We start from the raw sequence: 18288 nt of genomic DNA on the forward strand, positions 1-18288 counted from the left end.
AGGGGGCATTAGGTCACCAGTCACAATACAACTGTCCAGCTCTGCAAAAGAAACCAGGAAAGCACTGGTTTTTCTATTAAAGATGCAACTTGACAAGAAAAATATGGTGTATCAGGCTGCTGTGATCGCAAATAACGTTACTTTTTCTCCTCTCTGGTAAGTTTGAGGCAGAACTCGACACTGACTATTGCCTCTTGAGGTATGCCATGGTATTTCAAGACAGGGCATGCTCCTGCTAACTTGATACTATGCAAACCTCACTAAATATCGCTTCAACACAATATGCAAAGCTGAGACGTGAAAGACATGGAAGAAAACACTTAAGCTAATCAGAATAGTGTTTCCCCCGCATGCATGTAGAGTTGCAATGAATGTGAAGCACAGTACAAAATAGGTTTGCTTGATCTTTCCAGCAGATAAGCATAAAACTGGCCACAGATGTGTCTGATCCAGGAAACTGATTGTGGTTGTAATTATGCCGTCACCATGAGAGGTAGGAAATTGAGGCTGAGAAACTTCAAAGTCCAAGTAACATTAAAAGAATAGATATAGAACATTATGTTATAGAACATAAATAATCCATAATAAACATGCATTGAGAACTTCATTCTGTGCAATGTGAAACCAAAAGTTTGGATACACCTTCTCATTCAATGTGTTTTCTTTATTTTCATGACCATTTACGTTGGTAGATTCTCACTGAGGGCATCAAAACTATGAATGAACACATGTAGAGTTATGTACTTAACAAAAAGTGGAGACCTGACCTCCACAGTCACCGGACCTGAACCCAATCGAGATGGTTCAGGGTGAGCTGGACTGCAGGGGCCAACAAGTGCTATACACCTCTGGGAACTCCTTCAAAACTGTTGGAAAACCATTTCAGGTTATGAAGCTCATCGAGAGAATGCCAAGAGTGTGCATAGCAGTAATCATGTAAATGTCCATGAAAATAAAGAAAACACATTGAATGAGAAGGTGTGTCCAAACTTTTGGCCTGTACTGTATGTATTTGAAAATGCACATCAGCATGCTTTGTATATAACATTTTATTTTATAGTGCTCATAACTGCAATAAAACAGCCTTTTTGTGCTTGGTTTGTATACATTATCACAATGAACAGGGTAAATAAGTGACTGCCTCTTCACTTTTATTGTACTGTGAGTGCAACATGACCAGCATGTCTGACAAATTCATCTACAGCCTGTAACAAGAAATGCTTTAAGCCACTGATATATTTTGCTTTAATATCTTATTGCTACTTGAGTTTTTGTCCTGGATACATTGCATATATGCCTGTAAACCTGAAAGTGATTCTATGCCTTTTGTTCCCTGTTCCATAGCAGAATAACCTATACACTTCTATACACAGATGTGCAAAGCAGGAGTAGCTTATGAAGTCTGTTCTTCTCCATTTCAATGTATGATAGATGCCATGAAGACATGTTTTTAGATGCCTCACTACAGTGAATATGCAGATGTGTAAATGCACATATATATGTGTATACACACTATGAAATAACACAAGTGAGGATATGTAATTAACAAAATTAAGCAAAAAGTTGAACATTTGAGCCATGAAGGTAAAAAGAGGCGACTCTGAAAAAACAGATTCATCAAACAGTCTTCACTTTCTTATGATGCAAAAATAATAAATATGTTTTTTGCATCGGATTCTTCAAAATGGCTTATTTTGTACACATTTTCAGGTGTCCAAACGATTGACTGGTACTGTATATGTGTGCATGTGTTCTTTTACTTGAGGTCTCAGTAAATGGAAAACAGTAGAGCAGAAATTGGAATCTAACTGTAGTGAGGGACATTAAACAGTTACAAAATCATTTTCCCTTACAAGCATTTATCTTCATAGATGTTTTAAAAGTCAGCACATTTTATGTTGTAAATGAAACAAGTAAATGTTGCAGGTGTTTTACTTTATGTTGTCCTGGCATATGTACAGGTTCCTGGAGTGCTATGAGAGTGAACGCTATAAACAGGTTTTATATTTCTGAAATCCCGTATATAATAGAATATATGAAAAGGCTGACATGGTTGCTGCTGCAGAGGTGCATCTCCAGGTAAGTGTGTTCGACAGCGTATTTACACTCTGTTATTCTGCGATACTCAGCAGAATTGGTGTTATGCCAATGTTTAGTGTTGTTTACAAGGAGCTCCTGGGAGTTTTCTCCTCTGAAGGGTCATCTGAGCTGGGCGAATGTCCTTCGGGGAAACTCAGCTCACAGGCCCCTGAGTGAAACAAGGGACAATGTCATGGGCTGACGTGAGCAGGAGTTTATTGTGTGTAGCCCTCCACAAATAACAGAGAACCGGCGAATTACTGATTCTCACCCAATGTTCTTGGTTATGTTCCTTACCAAATAATCAATCACTCAACCAAGCACAGATCATTGTGAGCCTATGTTCTTTGTGTTTATTCAGTCAGCACACATGCTATCTAGTTGGCTTCCTCGCCCAGTAATAGTAGAATGTATTTGTGGGGCACATTTGAAGGTCCCTCTGAATTGTGTCTTGTTGAACCATTCATGTTTCACACCATTTATCAGACGCATCTAACCAGAGCGACTTACAATCAGTAGTGACAGGGACAGTCCCCCCCTGGAGCAACTTAGGGTTAAGTGTCTTGCTCAGGGACACAATGATAGGGATAGGGATTTGAACCTGGGTCTTCTGGTTCATAGGCAAGTGTGTTACCCACTAGGCTACTACCACCCATACCACCCATGTTACCCACTAGGCTACTACCGCCCATACCACCAATGCCACATTTGGACTTCAAGTTCTTCTTGAAGGATCTGAACCCCAGAAATTTAGACAAATTCAGTGTTTTGGCAGTTTCTGCTACAACAAAACTTCGAAATCGCAACAGAAACATCATTTTTATGACATTTCGGACTGAGCTAGGGAGAGAACCACTGCAACTCACTCTCTTTCCACTTGAACTTGTTGTCTTCTGTGTGGCGAGTCCAGGTCGACCTGAAGGTGACCAGCTCTGATGTGACGTGGGCGAGACTCCACTGGAGACCTCTGGAGCTCTCCTTCCACACAGAGCTGCAGCGAATAAAGAGCACAAATCCATCAATGACAAGAGGGTTTACTGAAACAAACGCTACCGGTCAACAAAGTAAATATCGATTAATCCATTTCAGGCTTTGCAGCAATTTTTTTTAGATTCAATTCATTTCTCAGGTTATTTTTCATCTGAAGATAAATTGGTTTCTCTAGGCTAGTGGACGTCTGGTGCCCACCGGCTGCTACAGACATTAAGTCTGCAATTATTATGCGATGTAATTTGCTGCAAGAACCTGTGCCTGTTGCAGGGGTCTGGAGGTCCTGGGTTCTCCTGCACCAAAGGGATGACGATCTTCTCAGCCATGTCATTTAGCAAGGAGAAGGTCGGGTCCACAATGAAGTCAATGAAACCTGAGTGGACATGAAAACATTGGGCGCAGTATGGAGATCTCTAAATTTCTAAAATTTACAATTATATGAATTCATTATTTTATATCTTTTTTTCTCTGAACCTATTTATCCAAGTGACTTCTCAAAAGTAAAAATGATTAAAAAAAATTGTTACAAATTTTACTAAAGTATTTCCTCAAAAGCTCTCCAGGCTTTGACATTTAGACATCCAAAGTAAGTTCCTGCAACTAAAACTAACAATTTAAACATGAAAGAAAACAAAAGGTCAACATTTCTTTATATGGCATAAGATGATGTCCATGCGGAATTGGAAACCTGTTATTATTAAAAATCAATGTGAACCTTTCAAGATGCAATGACATTTTTACACATTCAAGAAAACTCCCTGAAGACTGGGCTTTGACTGACTTTTATGCATTTGAAGGCAATATTAATCTTGTTTTATTGCTCAGTGTGACAATTTTTTGCACTGTGAATGTTTTATGATGCAAAATAAATCTGCGTAGATGATTTGTCCCTTCAGCTGAACTTTTATCAGGCTGCACTGTGGTCTGTAGAGAAATAAGAAAGACAGATATGGGGGAAATATAGGCACAGATCTCCCTGAGAGACTCTCTGATGGTTTGGGTTCATTTGTTTGATTTAGAAGCCCAGTATGTGTCTCACTTATGAAACTGGGGGATAATTGTCTTGTGTTTTGTGTGAAGCAAATACGCTGCAGCAAAGTCCTCTCGGAAGAATGATGCAATTTATATCCTTTCAGTCACCCCCCTCCTCTTCTAAATCACGTGCATCCAGTAATTGCATTATTGCCACGGTCAGGCTCATGTGCTGGATAGTAAAATGCTGAAAATGTAGGCATGTGCACATGCCCACGAGTGCGCCCTTTCATCCTCTGAGGAGGATCTTCACCCCCCTCGTTAGCTGTCACGCCAGTAAAGACGAGGGAGCGATGAGCTCAGCAGCCATATCTGGCCATGCAATGACAATGGCAGCGTTTCATCACACTGAGCGTGTGCAGTTCAGATGCAGAGCAGATTGACATTGAATCGAGACACTTAATAAAAAAAAAAAAAATTGTAGCCCATGTGTAAATGAAAGGTTTTAGGAAGGTTGATAATAATTACCAATTTGAGACTGGGCAACCAGCGTGGTCTTTCGATCACACAAAGGGGAGAATGGCAGACCCAGTTCTTCCTCCTTGTCACCCTGCAGCAAAGACAGTCACTTTTAAAACGAGAAACGTTATTGCTGCTTCGTCTGAAATATTTATGCGTATATGGCACTCAGAAGGCGTTGCAGTTGATATTGTGTGCAGTTGAGCTGTCTATATAATACAATACAGAGGGTGCTCTGTAAAGATGGATAAGCTGAGGGGGATTTGGCTGATGAAAGCTCAGTGACAGTACCTGTCTGAAGAACTCCTCCATCAGGGCTTCGGTCCAGCGGGAGTGAAGCACCCAGGGCTTTGAGGGGTGGCTGATATCAGCAGTGTGCAGGAGCAGGGAAAGAGCTTTGGGCTTGTCTACTCTGTTGAATATACATTTTTGTAAACATTTGCATAATAGACACATTTACATGTCCAGCAATATTTTTAACTTCCAGGCTTTATTTATATCCTGGCTGTGCTGCAATGTGCTGTCAGCAGGAAGTGACTTTGGGGCTACAGACAGGTTATTTCACCTCATTTTAATTGTATAAATACATTACAAAGGTAGCTGTAGCCTTGGGTTACGTGTATACATCTAACTGCATGTCACACATAAGTCAAAAAATGTAATAAAGAAATACCTCTCCTGCTGCTGTAGACTGGACTTCATTCCCTTGACCTGAATGAGGTGAGAGGACATGTCTGTAGCCAGCACCATCTCTATGACCAGGGCACGGAGCTCTCTGTCACACACACATACAAATATTAGATCATGACAAATGTTTCACAACCTCAAGCATTAAGATGTTACAGTTTTGCAAGTCAAGGTTTAGTTACGTAAAGAGATGATTCTCACAAATGATTCTGTAGTGAAGAAAAAATGATATTGATTTTTTATAAAGGAATTAAATGGAGCTGCATTATGTTTACCATTGTAGTAATTCCATATATTGATATATATGGTGTTCTAACAAAATTAAATATTGAAAATGTTTATATCCCTCATTACTGTACTGCAACAAGTTCTCTTTCGCTTTAAATTCACAAGCACTTGAGACAAGGTTAGTCACAATCATGATATTTTTGCCATTGAACCTTCCTTGTGCTATGCTGCAGATTATTATTTTTGATATGGGGTTATACACACACATCTTTAATGTTTTTTCAATGATCAAGAATATTCATATTGAATCAGACAAATTATATTTTTGTATACGTTGTGAGAACCACCCCGAGAATATTGGCATTCGATGTGCGTACATCCACTCCTCGCGTGACAGGTTGGTGAAGATGTTCATCTGGTCATCCTGCAGCAGACGAAAGGTGGCGCTGAGGTGGTGGCTCTCCTGGACGGAGCGGTCGTTGTAGATCATGGCTAACTCAGACCTGCAGCAGGGAAAGACAGAACTTCAACTCAATTTTTGTTGCAGGCATACTTATATGGATAATTTGTCCTAGCCATTTTGCACTATTTTATACATCCAGCAGTAACAAGGCAGAAAAAATAAAAACAGAATAATCATTTACGCTGTAAAAGCTGAACGTTGGTAACCATCATCTACACTGATCTTGCATGCTGCAATTTATAGTTAATATCTAAAACTACACTTCTTCCTGATTTATGAACATTCATCAGGTCTAATGTATTTGGCTAGGAATAATATTTTGACATTTGCATTTAAAAATCCACTATTAAAAAAATTGACCCAAATAATTGTAATGATTTGTTTTTTGTTGTTGGTGCCCTAGTCGAGTAGCCCTCGAACAATGCAGAAATGATCATGCGTGGAAAATATAGAGTTAATATTGGCCATGTCAAGGTAGGTTGTAGGGTTTAGCTGGTGCAGGGGACCCAATTCAAATGCTGCTTACCGATCCCCATGAAACGCTGAGTTGTCTCTGCCTTGTGCTGAGCCTGCTTTGAAGCAGCATCCAGGGATACGTTACAGTCATAGCAGTTATGTCAGCGAATACAGCATAGTATTTTTTTTTTTTCTTTAATCATCATTGCAGTACTGCATGTTTAGATATTAAAACATTTCAGCATCCTTTTTCTGACAAGGAACACAACATTTATGTCATACTGAACATTCTGGCCTACCTCAATGAGTACATTGGTTAAATATTTTTTTATGAAGCAGAAATTATATTACTGCATCACCAGGTTCTCCTGAACAATAGTGTTAATGCACTGCAAAAGTGGAATGAAAGAGATTGACATTTTATTCCTTTCCACTGCTTGATCATAGTAAATCATTTCATGTTCCATTAGTTTATGTTTACAACGTGCATTCCTGACCTCGCTACCAGCCATCATTGCCGCCTAATGGCCATTTACTCAATGCTTTGAACATTTTTATTGATTATGAAATGTTACAGTAAATTAATTACACATGGCTGAATCTCCTCACATGCTACGGGGTTAAAAAGAAATTTCCTTCCCGACTTTATCATGCTCCATATAGCAATTAGCAAAATTGCTAATGGAAATAAATGCATTCAGGTCATTAATAATTTATTCATTCAAATATTAATCATGGGTGAAAATTCCCCCACAATAATTATTCCATTCATTAATTAGAAGCCAAACTATAATTGTGTGCCTTAAATAACTCGGTGGTTTGGAGCAAACCAAGATAAAGTTACCATTATGTCTCTTAATTATAACATTCTAATCATGGGAATGGTGATTATGTCTTCATATACTTGGACATTGTATGGAAAAATGCACTTTCATCCATTTCTTCCAGATCCCCTTTTCTCTCTGTCTGCCTTGGTGTCCCAAAAACCCGCAGATGCCTTTCCAATCAAAATCTAGTCAACCTTTGACAGAGGTTGCCATAGAGACCATGGAGAGTAGCACTGTTTTTAAGTGATTGGGAACGTTTGCCAATGTGTGGTAGAAAGGATGCTGTCACTGATCAGCTGTCACTGAATGCTGGCATAAAGATAGTTTTTTCTTAATAAAATGTTTAGCGCCCACAGATGTGGGGACCACGACTGGAAAGGGGGCGTGCAAATTAACGGTGAGAGGGAATGTAATTGGATGCAATTTTTCAAATCAGAGTGCTCAAAAAAAAAAAAGACATTTCTGCAATAGCATGCAGAAACTGTACATTTATAAAAGGTTTAATATTCATGCTGGCGAGAGACTTCCTCACGTGTCTCTTGAGGGTCTGCTCTTGTTCCTCTGTTGTGGCGTGCATGCTTATTTCTGGAGTTCTGTATGTTAATTAAATGTTAGAACCCCCCCCCCCGCCGCCTTGAAATGATCTCCTTGGAGAATTGGTATTTTTCCTAAAATACAATCAGACAGCCCAAAGACAGGCCTCTGTTGTGACTGTGGAAAAAAATCTATCCAAAAATAAGATGTGCCCAGTAAGGACCATGTTTGCTTAAGCAGCATTAGACACTGAAGTATTTGGGCCGATTGCGTTACTGTTGAGATAACTGAAATGCAAGGTCTTCATTGGCTCTTGAAAAAAAAAGTGCATCAGCATGCATCCCCGAAGGGCTGTGGTAAGACCTTGGTATATAATAAAAAGCTGTTGTTCTATTAAACAGATGTTCTGCAGGAAGATCAAAGGCCTATTCCGGAATGCCCACACCCTCCTGCTGCTCTAAACTCTGATAGAAAAGTTTCGATCTGAAAACGCTCACTTCATTGTTGTAATAAAACATAGTTACTGCACCTTTAACATGTTTTTTTTTCATCTTGACTGCAATAACCACTTTTGTCTGCAGTTGTAAACCCAGACGTTTATCAGTAGAGGTATTATAGATGATCCTCTCAGTCAGACACTAATAAAGGTATTAAATCCTCGGTGTCATCTTGTTAAGCTGTATGTAAATTCCTAATGCAATTTGAATCACACGGCCAAATCCATCTTTTGTGAATGATGCCATGAGTGAGAATCCTGTACATTCAGTCATGGTGGCAAATTATAAGTCTGATTGATGGCTGGATTTTGTCAGGCATCTGATGTGGCCATTTGATGGATTTATACCCACGAAGCAGGAAATGAGTGAAGAGTGCTCATCTTAAGGTTTATGAAATGCCCTCGTACCTTACCTTGTGTGTATGTGGAAGTTGTTGGTGGTTCCCATGTGTTCATAGTCATGAATGGCTGCAGCAAACAGGCAAGCAAATACTTCCAGCTCGCTAAGCCAATGCTAGAAAACGAATGAACATTTAACCAACTTCTAGCAAACTGTGCAATGTCCAAAAAAGCAAAAAGGTTGCATGTTGATGTGAAGTGAAAATTTAGGCCCATACCACAAGTCCTGTACGCAGCAGTAGGCAGTGTACAGTCTGCGTGACGTCTGCAGCGTGTGTGTGGGAGTGGTACGGGTTGTTGTACTTGCTGTAACCCTGCTCTAGCGCAGACAGGAAGGACATCAAACAGGAAATGGGTACCTGCAGATTCACAGAAACTGGCCATGAGTTCATTCTGCTCATCCTCAGTCCTAGGGTCAAGTGTTAAAGTTACACACCTACACTATAGAGGCTATGATCAAAGCTATTGAGAAATCTAATATCAGAAACATATTTTGTTTTTTTCAGCAAAAATAAGATTCTTTGCACAATATTGTCATAAGCAGCTTCATGATATGACCATTAACATGAGTGAAGGAAAATGAAAAAAGATTTTGAAAAAGAAAGACTGTGGTGTCAAACCGTTTGACTATTATGAGTATAATGCTACACATATCTTCCACAACATTAAACCCATCTGTCTAAAGTCCCTTCATGTTGCCAAAACCAGTCTAGACACATGAGGTGTGCTGCACTCTCTGGTATCATTAGCAGCAGAGCCTTGTAAATTAGGGCATTTTTACAGAATTCTGGTACTCACAGGCCCATCATGAGATGGGATGTCACAATGACCTCTCTTACCTGTCTGCAGCTACACAGTCCCATTCACAGCAAATTGTGATGCACTGTGTGTTCTGACACTTTCATTCTGTCATTGTGTTGTAATAGGTCCTTGTTAGACCTTATGGAATACTTTGAACTCACATACGCGTTCGGCACACATAACCTGATGCAGGTACTATTTTAAGGCACCTCATGTTTGGACACATTAAACACCATAAAGCTATATTTGCATGCAGGAACTGGTAGAGAAAGGAGAAAATAGCAGACACCATGTACGGTTTGGAAAAACATAATGGAAGATAGAAATAAGTGTGCTTAAAATAGGAAATGGGTATAAAGGAGAGGATTCTCTCAACTGCCTTGTGGCTCTTGTGCTCAGGCTAGAAGCACAACCAAAAACCATTGCTCGTCCTAATTTTCGGCTGTACGTTTTCTTATTAGAAATGAATGAGGTCGTTCTCCACATCAACCTCTTACTGTGGCCATTGCATGCAGGCAAAATAGTCATAGTGTTAAAGTCACTTAGATTCTTATAATTGTAATTTTTCCTGCTTCCAAAACCTCTACTTGCTGCCTAATACACAAAACTACACATCATTCACCTGCCCTGACACAGGTTTCAATGTTATGGCTGACTGGTGTACTTGAAGCCTCCTTCAAAAGGCATTTGCTTATTCAATATTGCAGCTGATAAGCGTTTCAGTTTCAATTACTCAGCATCCATGACTAATAGAGCGCCATTCTTTACACTGAATTCTGTTGAGTGCTACTCAGTGAGCTCAGTGGGATGTGCAGTGCAGAGCTTCATCAACCTTAAATCGGCTGTTGAGATCGTATCGAATGATGAGCTCGATGAACAGTGTCTGTAAGGCGTGGTCCGAGCTGGCAGCATCCAGAGCGAAGATATCAAAATTCCACCGGTCGACGTCCTGAGCAGGACAGAAATGTGACAGAAATGCTTCATTAAAAATGAAAATAATAGACACAGAGACAACATGTTTTATACAGACAAGAACAACTGCAGAAATGCAAATGCATTTAGAAATGCAATAGAAGTTCAATTTAAACATACTTAGATACTACTGAAAGGAAATTACAAAAAATCTATAAGCCATGAAACTCACTTTGAGACAGCGGACAACCTCAGCAGGCTGGTCTGGCATTGCCACAGTGTAGGCCTTACGGAACATTCTGTAAAAAATTTTTTTAATGGAACAGAATACCATTCAGAAAACACATAAAGAGAACCAAAGACCATGACCCAAACATGAGGCCTATTGACAGTATTTCCATACATCATATGTCCATAAAAACCTCAAATGTGTCCAAAAAAAATTCCACAATTTTTTTGTGATGTGCTTTGAACACATGCCCTGCTCAGTAGTGTAAATATTCCCTGACGTCATAATATGCTATAAACATTCAATGTTTAGGCTAAACCAAAATGTGCCCCAAATGAAGCTCACCTCTCCACAAATATCCCAGCCTGCACGGCGTGAACGATGCTGCGGAACTTGGGTTTCTCGTCGGAGCGCCGGCTGGGCCTGCGGGTTCGCTGCGTGAACGTGGAGGCCAGCCAGTCACGCACCTCTGAGGGTACGGCATCTGACCGCAGCTGCTGGAGGTCATCCTCTACTTCCAAATTGTGCCTGTGTGACCGTGAGACAAATATCAGCCCTGAACCCCTTCATTTAATGGAAGTAAAGGCATTTTGTTAAATACAAAATTTTAATTATAGATTTGCACAATTCTCGTCAGGTTTATTTTGTTAGTTAAGCGTCTGAATTTCCCAAATGTGATGTTTTCCCAAATGATCTAGAAAATACACAGTTTTGTAGAGTCAATTGTCCTTGAACAAAGGGACCGTCATCACAGCTCTGAGCAACAGTTGCAATAAATGTACCTCGTGCCATCGATGTACACCGCCTCCAGCAAAGACGCGGTATCGTCCAGGTTTTTCTTCAGCTCTTCAAAATCCACATCCTTCTCCTCAAGCTGACGGACCATGCACCTTAACCTGCCAAAAACATGGCCGGAGGCTGAGGGCGTTTGTTGTTTGCTCGTGCGCGGCAGAAACAGTTCGACACATTTGCTTGTGCAAATGAAATGTGTTTCAATTAAACAAAAGAAACAATGGCATGATGGCCTGAAAACGGAATACAAACAGGCATACAATGCAATACACCATATGCTGCCCCCAGTCTGACAAATGCAGGGTTCTAATCACCCGCACTGAACAAGCGGCAGCTGAGGGTGATTAGAACCCATTCACGCCTGTGATTCGGTGCCATAGGCCCCGAGGCGTCGCAAGGCCATTTTAAGCATGAGGTGAGTCTTTGTGCAACTCAGTTGTTATTAGGAAACAACCATCCAGAAGCCATTAATTCCACAGTAAATGTCACCTTGTTCATGAAGGGATGCCTCATTAAAAGCTAATTTACTGTGACAAAGGAAGACGTTTCAATATGTTATTGCTGTACACATTCGCTGCCTTGTGTACCAAATGTTGCCATGGAGATGACAGAGCTCTCGAATTCATGCACAATTCTGAGGTGAAGGTACGGGTGATTGAGTCTAAAAAAACATCTTTAGCTCTGTGCGTTTGACCATAATTAACCTGATGTATGTTTAGGAATGTTTAAAGAAATGAGGAATGTTTAAAGAAAATTTATCAGTATTAGTAAAACAGTTTTAGTAGTTTTTTGTATTGTGTAGTACAGATGTTAGCATGCTAACCAGCCAGCCTGTAATACCACTGTGTGCCACTAGAGGAGATACTGAGTAACTGTATCATCAGAACTGTCATAAATTTACATTTACAGCATTTTTTGCAGATGCCCTTTTAAAGAGCAACTTTCAACATGATTTCAGGTTACCAGTGAAAGTATTCAGTTCTGGTTCACTAGGACCTTAACTATCCATAGTCTTTAAACTTATCCAGAGTGACTTGCAATCAGTTGTGACAGGGACAGAAATTCTGGAGGCACTCAGGGTTAAGGGTGTTGCTCATGGACACAATGATGGTTTGAACCTGGGTCTTCTGGTTCATAGGCGAGTGTCTTACCCACTAGGCTACTACCACCCCTCCAAAATCCCAATCAGTGTTTTCTGTGTCATTAAAAGAAAAAATATCTTTAGTCATAGTCTGCAGTGTTCCATGTCCAACTTTAGCAGTAGATACCCCAACGTTCTATCCCCTACTGGAAGCAGTATAAATCGTATACTTAACACCCTATAGTTTTTGTTTTCCACACTAACACACAAGGTAAGGCACGAGGGCATTTCATAAACCTTAAGATGAGCCCTCTTCACTCATTTCCTGCTTCGTGGGTATGAATACGTCAAATGACCTGACTAATCTACTCAACTTTCCAGGTAGGGTACATTTATCATTTGTGGTTGGTTTGTGGTCATCGCAGACACACACGAACCCACACACACAACTTCTCCACTTTAACACAGACACACAGCCACGTGTAGTAAATTTCACTGCTCACTATGTTATAGAGCAATGTAATAAGAAAGTGCGGGACTCATAAAAACGCAGTGACCTACTTTTCCAAAAAAAGTGTCAAACCAGGCGAATGGGTGTTGCAACATTCTGTAATTATGAAAAACAACAGCGAGCCATGAGCATTCCCCGATTTGGACAGACGGGCCTGTTGCTGGATCACAGTTCTCAGTAGACTTCCAATCACGTCGTTCGATACAAATGCAGGCTTTGTATCGAACCCTCTGCAAGGGTTCGTCCTAAAGAGGTTGAGTCACAACTGCGTTTGCTTGGATACTGCCGCCGAAGCGATACGAGAGCGGCCATTTCTTTCTGAAATACTGCAGAAGAATCTAAAATGCCACAGAAATAACTTTTTTCCCCATCTAAGCCTATCCATTAGTCTCTCTGTCGCTCTCTTACCTTGAGATGGGAGTCTGGAGGTGTTTCTTACGAACTTTCACCAGCTCTGCCATCCAGCTCGCAGAGCAGGGCTCTCACACCCAGCAGAATACAACACACAGAAGAAAGAGGGAGAGCCGAAAAAAAGAGAGCACACATGAACCAAAAGAAAGGAAAAGGGAGAGAGAGAGAGAGAGAGAGAGAGAGACAAACGCTCTCACCCGCAGCGTACGGTAGAAGTTTGTCTGTCCTGAAGCACACTTCTTCTCTCTCAGCCACCACCCACTCTCAGGAAGAATTTCTTTGCAACGATTGGTCAGGCCGCAGTGTGTTAGTGCTGTGTGGTGAGTTGGGGGCTGGAAAGTGTATGTATGTGTATGTGTGTATGAGTGTGTATGTGTGTGTCTGTGGGTGTGTGTGTGTGTGTGTGTGAGTGTGGGGGGGGGTGTCATTGATGGAGTGTTGATTACAATGCTTTTAGGCACGCTGTGTACTCTACTCTAAATCCCAAATACAAGCTTTACACAGCAGTCACCCTAAAGCTAAAAGGGGTACAGCAGGACGCAGCCAAAATAAATACGGCAGGGATTTAATCAGAAAAAAACATGCTACCCTCACATTATATTTCGTAAAAAAAAATGTTAACACACACTCAGCAAGCACACGTTCAATCTATCTACAGCTGTCACTGTGTCTGAGGTTATGAGTGGACTGAATGAATAAAGAAACGAATAATGATGAACACATTGGAGTGCACGAAATTGCTCCATTGCATTATTCTCTATCACCTAATTAATTTGAACAATAAGTCAGTATTAAACAAAGGTCAGAGGTAACATTAACTGTATGCATGCGATCCTGTACTTTTAATTACCACAGCGGAAAAACGTTCTCTATAGAGATGATATTTGAAGAAGAAAACAAACAAATAATTACAAGAGCCCGGTGATTTTGACAGAAAAAAATCATGAAAACACATTTTTCACACAAAGGATATTAAGTATTTTATTATTAAGCAGCTCAGTTTAATGTCAAATGATACATGCCTGCTATGAAAGCATAACCTAATCAAACTATAACCAGTGACTTTCTCTGTAACCAGCAGGTGATTTTTTTGCTGACATTTACACTTAATCAGAAATTACGGCAATTTAACAGCAACGTGCGGAGCTGCTCATTATTTCCTCCGCTCCCCCCTACGGTTAACGAGCAGTTCAGACCTTTCTTGTTTGCGGGTATTTATTTCGGAAAACCCAGAAGACTTCCTTGGCATTTTCTCAGCCAACATGCTGCCCTTACCGAATTTTATTAGTCCTGCTGTTTTTAATCACTATTCTACATGAAATATATGCAATAGCAGGAAAACCTGTGGGTGTGGCCTGAAGATGCCAGTCATGGCCCTGCATGCAATACGTGACTCGAGAGGAGCAGGTCTGACATTCATCATGATTTTAGCAAAAACGCTTTTTTTAGACGGCTGTGAGAGCCGTCCTGCGTAGCCTTGTGGGAAATGTCCACTTGGCTGCACCGGTGCATGGGACACGCTGTCTCCCATGGTCTCTGACACGACTCTGACATCAGAGGAGCCCAACTTGCAATTTCCGCAAATAACGCTTTCAGGCAATTGAGCCGTTTCAATCCCTGATGGCATGTAGGAAGTGGCCCAAGTGCACCGTGTTCTCAACAGAGAGCATCGTTTCCAGGCACCAGCGGAAAATTCTGCACAATTTGTAATAACCTGGTTGTCAACAAGCTCCACTATCAGGCAAAATGTCATGACTCAACCCTTTGAATGAACACCTTTGAGCACAGTTATTATATTTTACATCCACTTCCTCTGATTATGTAGTCCACCGTTCCCTGAGAGACAGAGACAGGAGCTTAGTGCATCACCGGCTCCCTCCCAGAGAGCAGGACCTGTGCCCTTATGTAATGAGTGAAGAGCTCTAGTCATCAAGATACAGATCCATATTTATTGCTACACACTCCCAATTTTTTAAAAAAATGGTGTTTGCATTCTGGGATTAATGCTCGGCGACACTCATACAAGTATTTCCTCTCATCAGTCTCTCTCTGAGCACTCATGCAGACCACATTGATCCCGTGTGTGGAGCTCTGAGAATGAGAATTCTGCGAATGACCTCCGACCTCAATTACAGTCATCATTTGCATCAACAACTAAGATGCACTCACTAACTCACTTATTCCTAATCAAGGTCACTGCTTGATGTTCCTAGCAGGGTGGTGGACTCACCCAGGGTGGGGCTCCATCCCACCACATTCTAAATAAGGCTTCCATGGGAATTATATGGATGCAACCGTGCTGTTTTGTCTTGGCATGGTTCTCTCAATGCAGTACAGTTTATGGTGGGACCATCTGGTGAACCTTTTGGATGCTGGTCGTGTTATTTTTTCCCCCCAACAAACTAAATATTGCATTTCTCTTGGCCTCTGATAAATGTATTTCTTAAGCTTAATGATCGTGTAGACATAATGCATTTAAATGCATAATAAATAAAATATATTTATCATATATATGTAATTAATTTGTGATTATATGTCTTTTAGGAAAATATAATTATCTGTCCTCACCCAGTGTGTACCAACAGCAGGTAAACACACATAAACGCAGGCTGTCTACTGTAGTACACTTCAGGCAGGTCCTCTCAACTGTGCTCTGGTTAGAGACGCTATTCAGCCTGGTGCTGCCCAGGCCACCTCCCCTGGGTCATTTTAAAGGCCGCTGGCCACTATCCGATCAGTCGTAATGGCAAATACAACACCCTGCCCTGACAGGAAAATGAAGCAAATGATTGATTCACACCGTTCTCCAACAGTGAGAAGTGGAGGTTAAATAAGCAGGCAGGACACATTCAGTGTTACAACGCGCAGTAGCTCCAGCCTACACTGAAAGGAGAAAACTCTCTCAACTTCACATTAAATATTGTAGCATTGACGTCATGTAAATAAACCAAACAAACCTGATCATTATATCATTATAGTACAGTATCATTATAGTACAGCAAAAAAAGTACTTGTTAGTATAAATTAGACAGATTAGTTTAAAAGAGGAAACAATTTTTTTTTAACTACTGGAATGAGAAAAACACATTAAACCAATGACAGCTTTTACTTTTTTCTGTGTTCTATGAAAGAAGGAGGCTCTTACAGCGCTATGGTGGAACTCCAGCGGTCCATCTTGCTCTCTGGGCTCAGGTCTCTGCAGTGGACGGGTGCCATGGTCCTCGCTGTCTCAGCCTCTCCTAGATGACGCCTGTGCTCACCTTTTATTATCTCACCTTTTATTTTTCCATTCTGTTCGTCATCACTTCCTCTGGAGAGAGTGCTCAGTGCAGGCAAGGCCAGCTGGGTTCAGGGAGCACACACACACACACACACACACTTTCACACACAGTGGATTCTGGTCACATGTTGCATCATGATTGTAAAAGGATGAAGTACCATTGATCAGTTGTCTCTCTCTCTTTGCAGATTAACCTTGTGTCCTGACCTGAACACCTCACTTGAACTATCAGTAACAGACACATAGATATTCTGTTGATATCTGTGTTGTCATGAACATGTAACACAAATTATTTACATAAGACTAAATTGAGTATGTGCAATATTAATGTAGCTATGCCTAATCTTAGAAACTTGCTTTTGCTTTGTTGTGCTGGTTGCAACAGAAATTAACACTCACGGGAGAGCTTGTTAATGTCCATGGGAGGTAGTGGTTGTTTGTCACTCTGTGGGCAGTCTGGGTACACCCACCCACAGACACACACACACACACAAAGCCTTTTTACACCTACACAAAGGAACTCAGACTGCAAACACCCACTTAAAAAAGGCTCAGATTTCCTGACTGTTATACACAAATGATGCGGCAATCATGAAAAAAACTACAAAATAAACACACACTGTGCACCTTAAGGATTGCAGCATCACCCGAAATGGAACGGTATTCTGGTCTTCTGATGAGGGTCCTGCTTCATGGTTTGATGGGAATGAGGTTAGTAGCGCTTTTCCCCACGGGCTCACACAGAGAGAATTCTCGCACGCCCTTATCTGGTGTATGACATACACACACGTGCATGCACACTTGCATAACAGGTACAGGTGTGGAACAGTGGATCTCAGGAGTGGATCTCAAGTTTTTGAATATTTGTGCTATGACCATTATTTGACTATTATTGTTATTTATTTTAATATCAACTCATTTTGATTAAAGGTTTAACCATGTAGCAATGAATGATTTAAACCAAATAATTGCAAAACTAGATGCAGTTTTTTTGCAGCAGCAAATTTAGAATATATACCAGGCTACACTAAAATGTTCTGCTCTGACTGGCAGGTGGCCTAGCAGGTCGGGTTGCGGGTTCAAATCACCAAGGTGTCACTCCTTCAGCAAGGTACCATCCCCACACACTGCTCCGCGGGCAACTTTCATGGCTGCCCACTGCTCGCTAAGTGGGATGGGTTCAATACAGAGGACACATTTGATCGTGTGCACCATGTGCTGTGTTTGTATTTCACAAAATGACATTTTCACAATTTTCACTAATAAACAACACGTAAAATTGAACAGTTTTTTTAAGCCACACAATGAGTGGGAAAATCTGGCTGGAGGAGGGTCACCTCTCTCCAAACCTTGACAAATTCACAGTATTACAGGAATAGTAATCTTCAATTTCATACAAAAAAGTTGACTGATTGCCCATTATGGGAGGTGTATTTTCTCTAAGAACATATTTGTGGATTTTGACCTGATTTCAGTCATCACATAAATAAAACCTGAGCCTTCAATGATGCTGTGTAGACTATAGAGATCCACTATTTATATCCTACAAATTCTCTCTTTCTTCTCTGTCAGACACACACACAGAAACACTGCAGGGACCCAGCAGTGAGGTGCTTGTATT

General features: G+C 40.8%; 1 protein-coding gene across 2 annotated transcripts; it reads right to left on the bottom strand.

Annotated features, from left to right (window-relative positions):
* Positions 1–1034: 1034 nt before the first annotated feature.
* Positions 1035–16732, bottom strand: LOC114800995 (calcium/calmodulin-dependent 3',5'-cyclic nucleotide phosphodiesterase 1B-like). 2 transcript variants are annotated; one of them, XM_028998939.1, is made up of 15 exons: positions 13585–15002; positions 13385–13457; positions 11375–11488; positions 10938–11120; positions 10596–10662; positions 10284–10400; positions 8869–9009; positions 8665–8765; positions 5853–5978; positions 5234–5335; positions 4852–4972; positions 4570–4651; positions 3325–3442; positions 2946–3070; positions 1035–2248 (listed from the first exon to the last, which is right to left on the bottom strand). In XM_028998939.1, exons 2-15 carry the CDS (start codon positions 13435–13437, stop codon positions 2163–2165), a joined length of 1536 nt encoding a protein of 511 aa, XP_028854772.1. In that variant the 5' UTR covers positions 13438–13457; positions 13585–15002; the 3' UTR covers positions 1035–2162. The 2 variants fall into 2 exon arrangements, with proteins under 2 accessions (XP_028854772.1, XP_028854771.1); XM_028998938.1 differs by lacking the exons at positions 13385–13457; positions 13585–15002 and adding an exon at positions 16533–16732.
* Between the last annotated feature and the right edge of the window lie 1556 nt (positions 16733–18288).

The sequence above is a fragment of the Denticeps clupeoides genome, chromosome 12, assembly GCF_900700375.1.
Source record: "Denticeps clupeoides chromosome 12, fDenClu1.1, whole genome shotgun sequence".
NCBI lineage: Eukaryota > Metazoa > Chordata > Actinopteri > Clupeiformes > Denticipitidae > Denticeps > Denticeps clupeoides.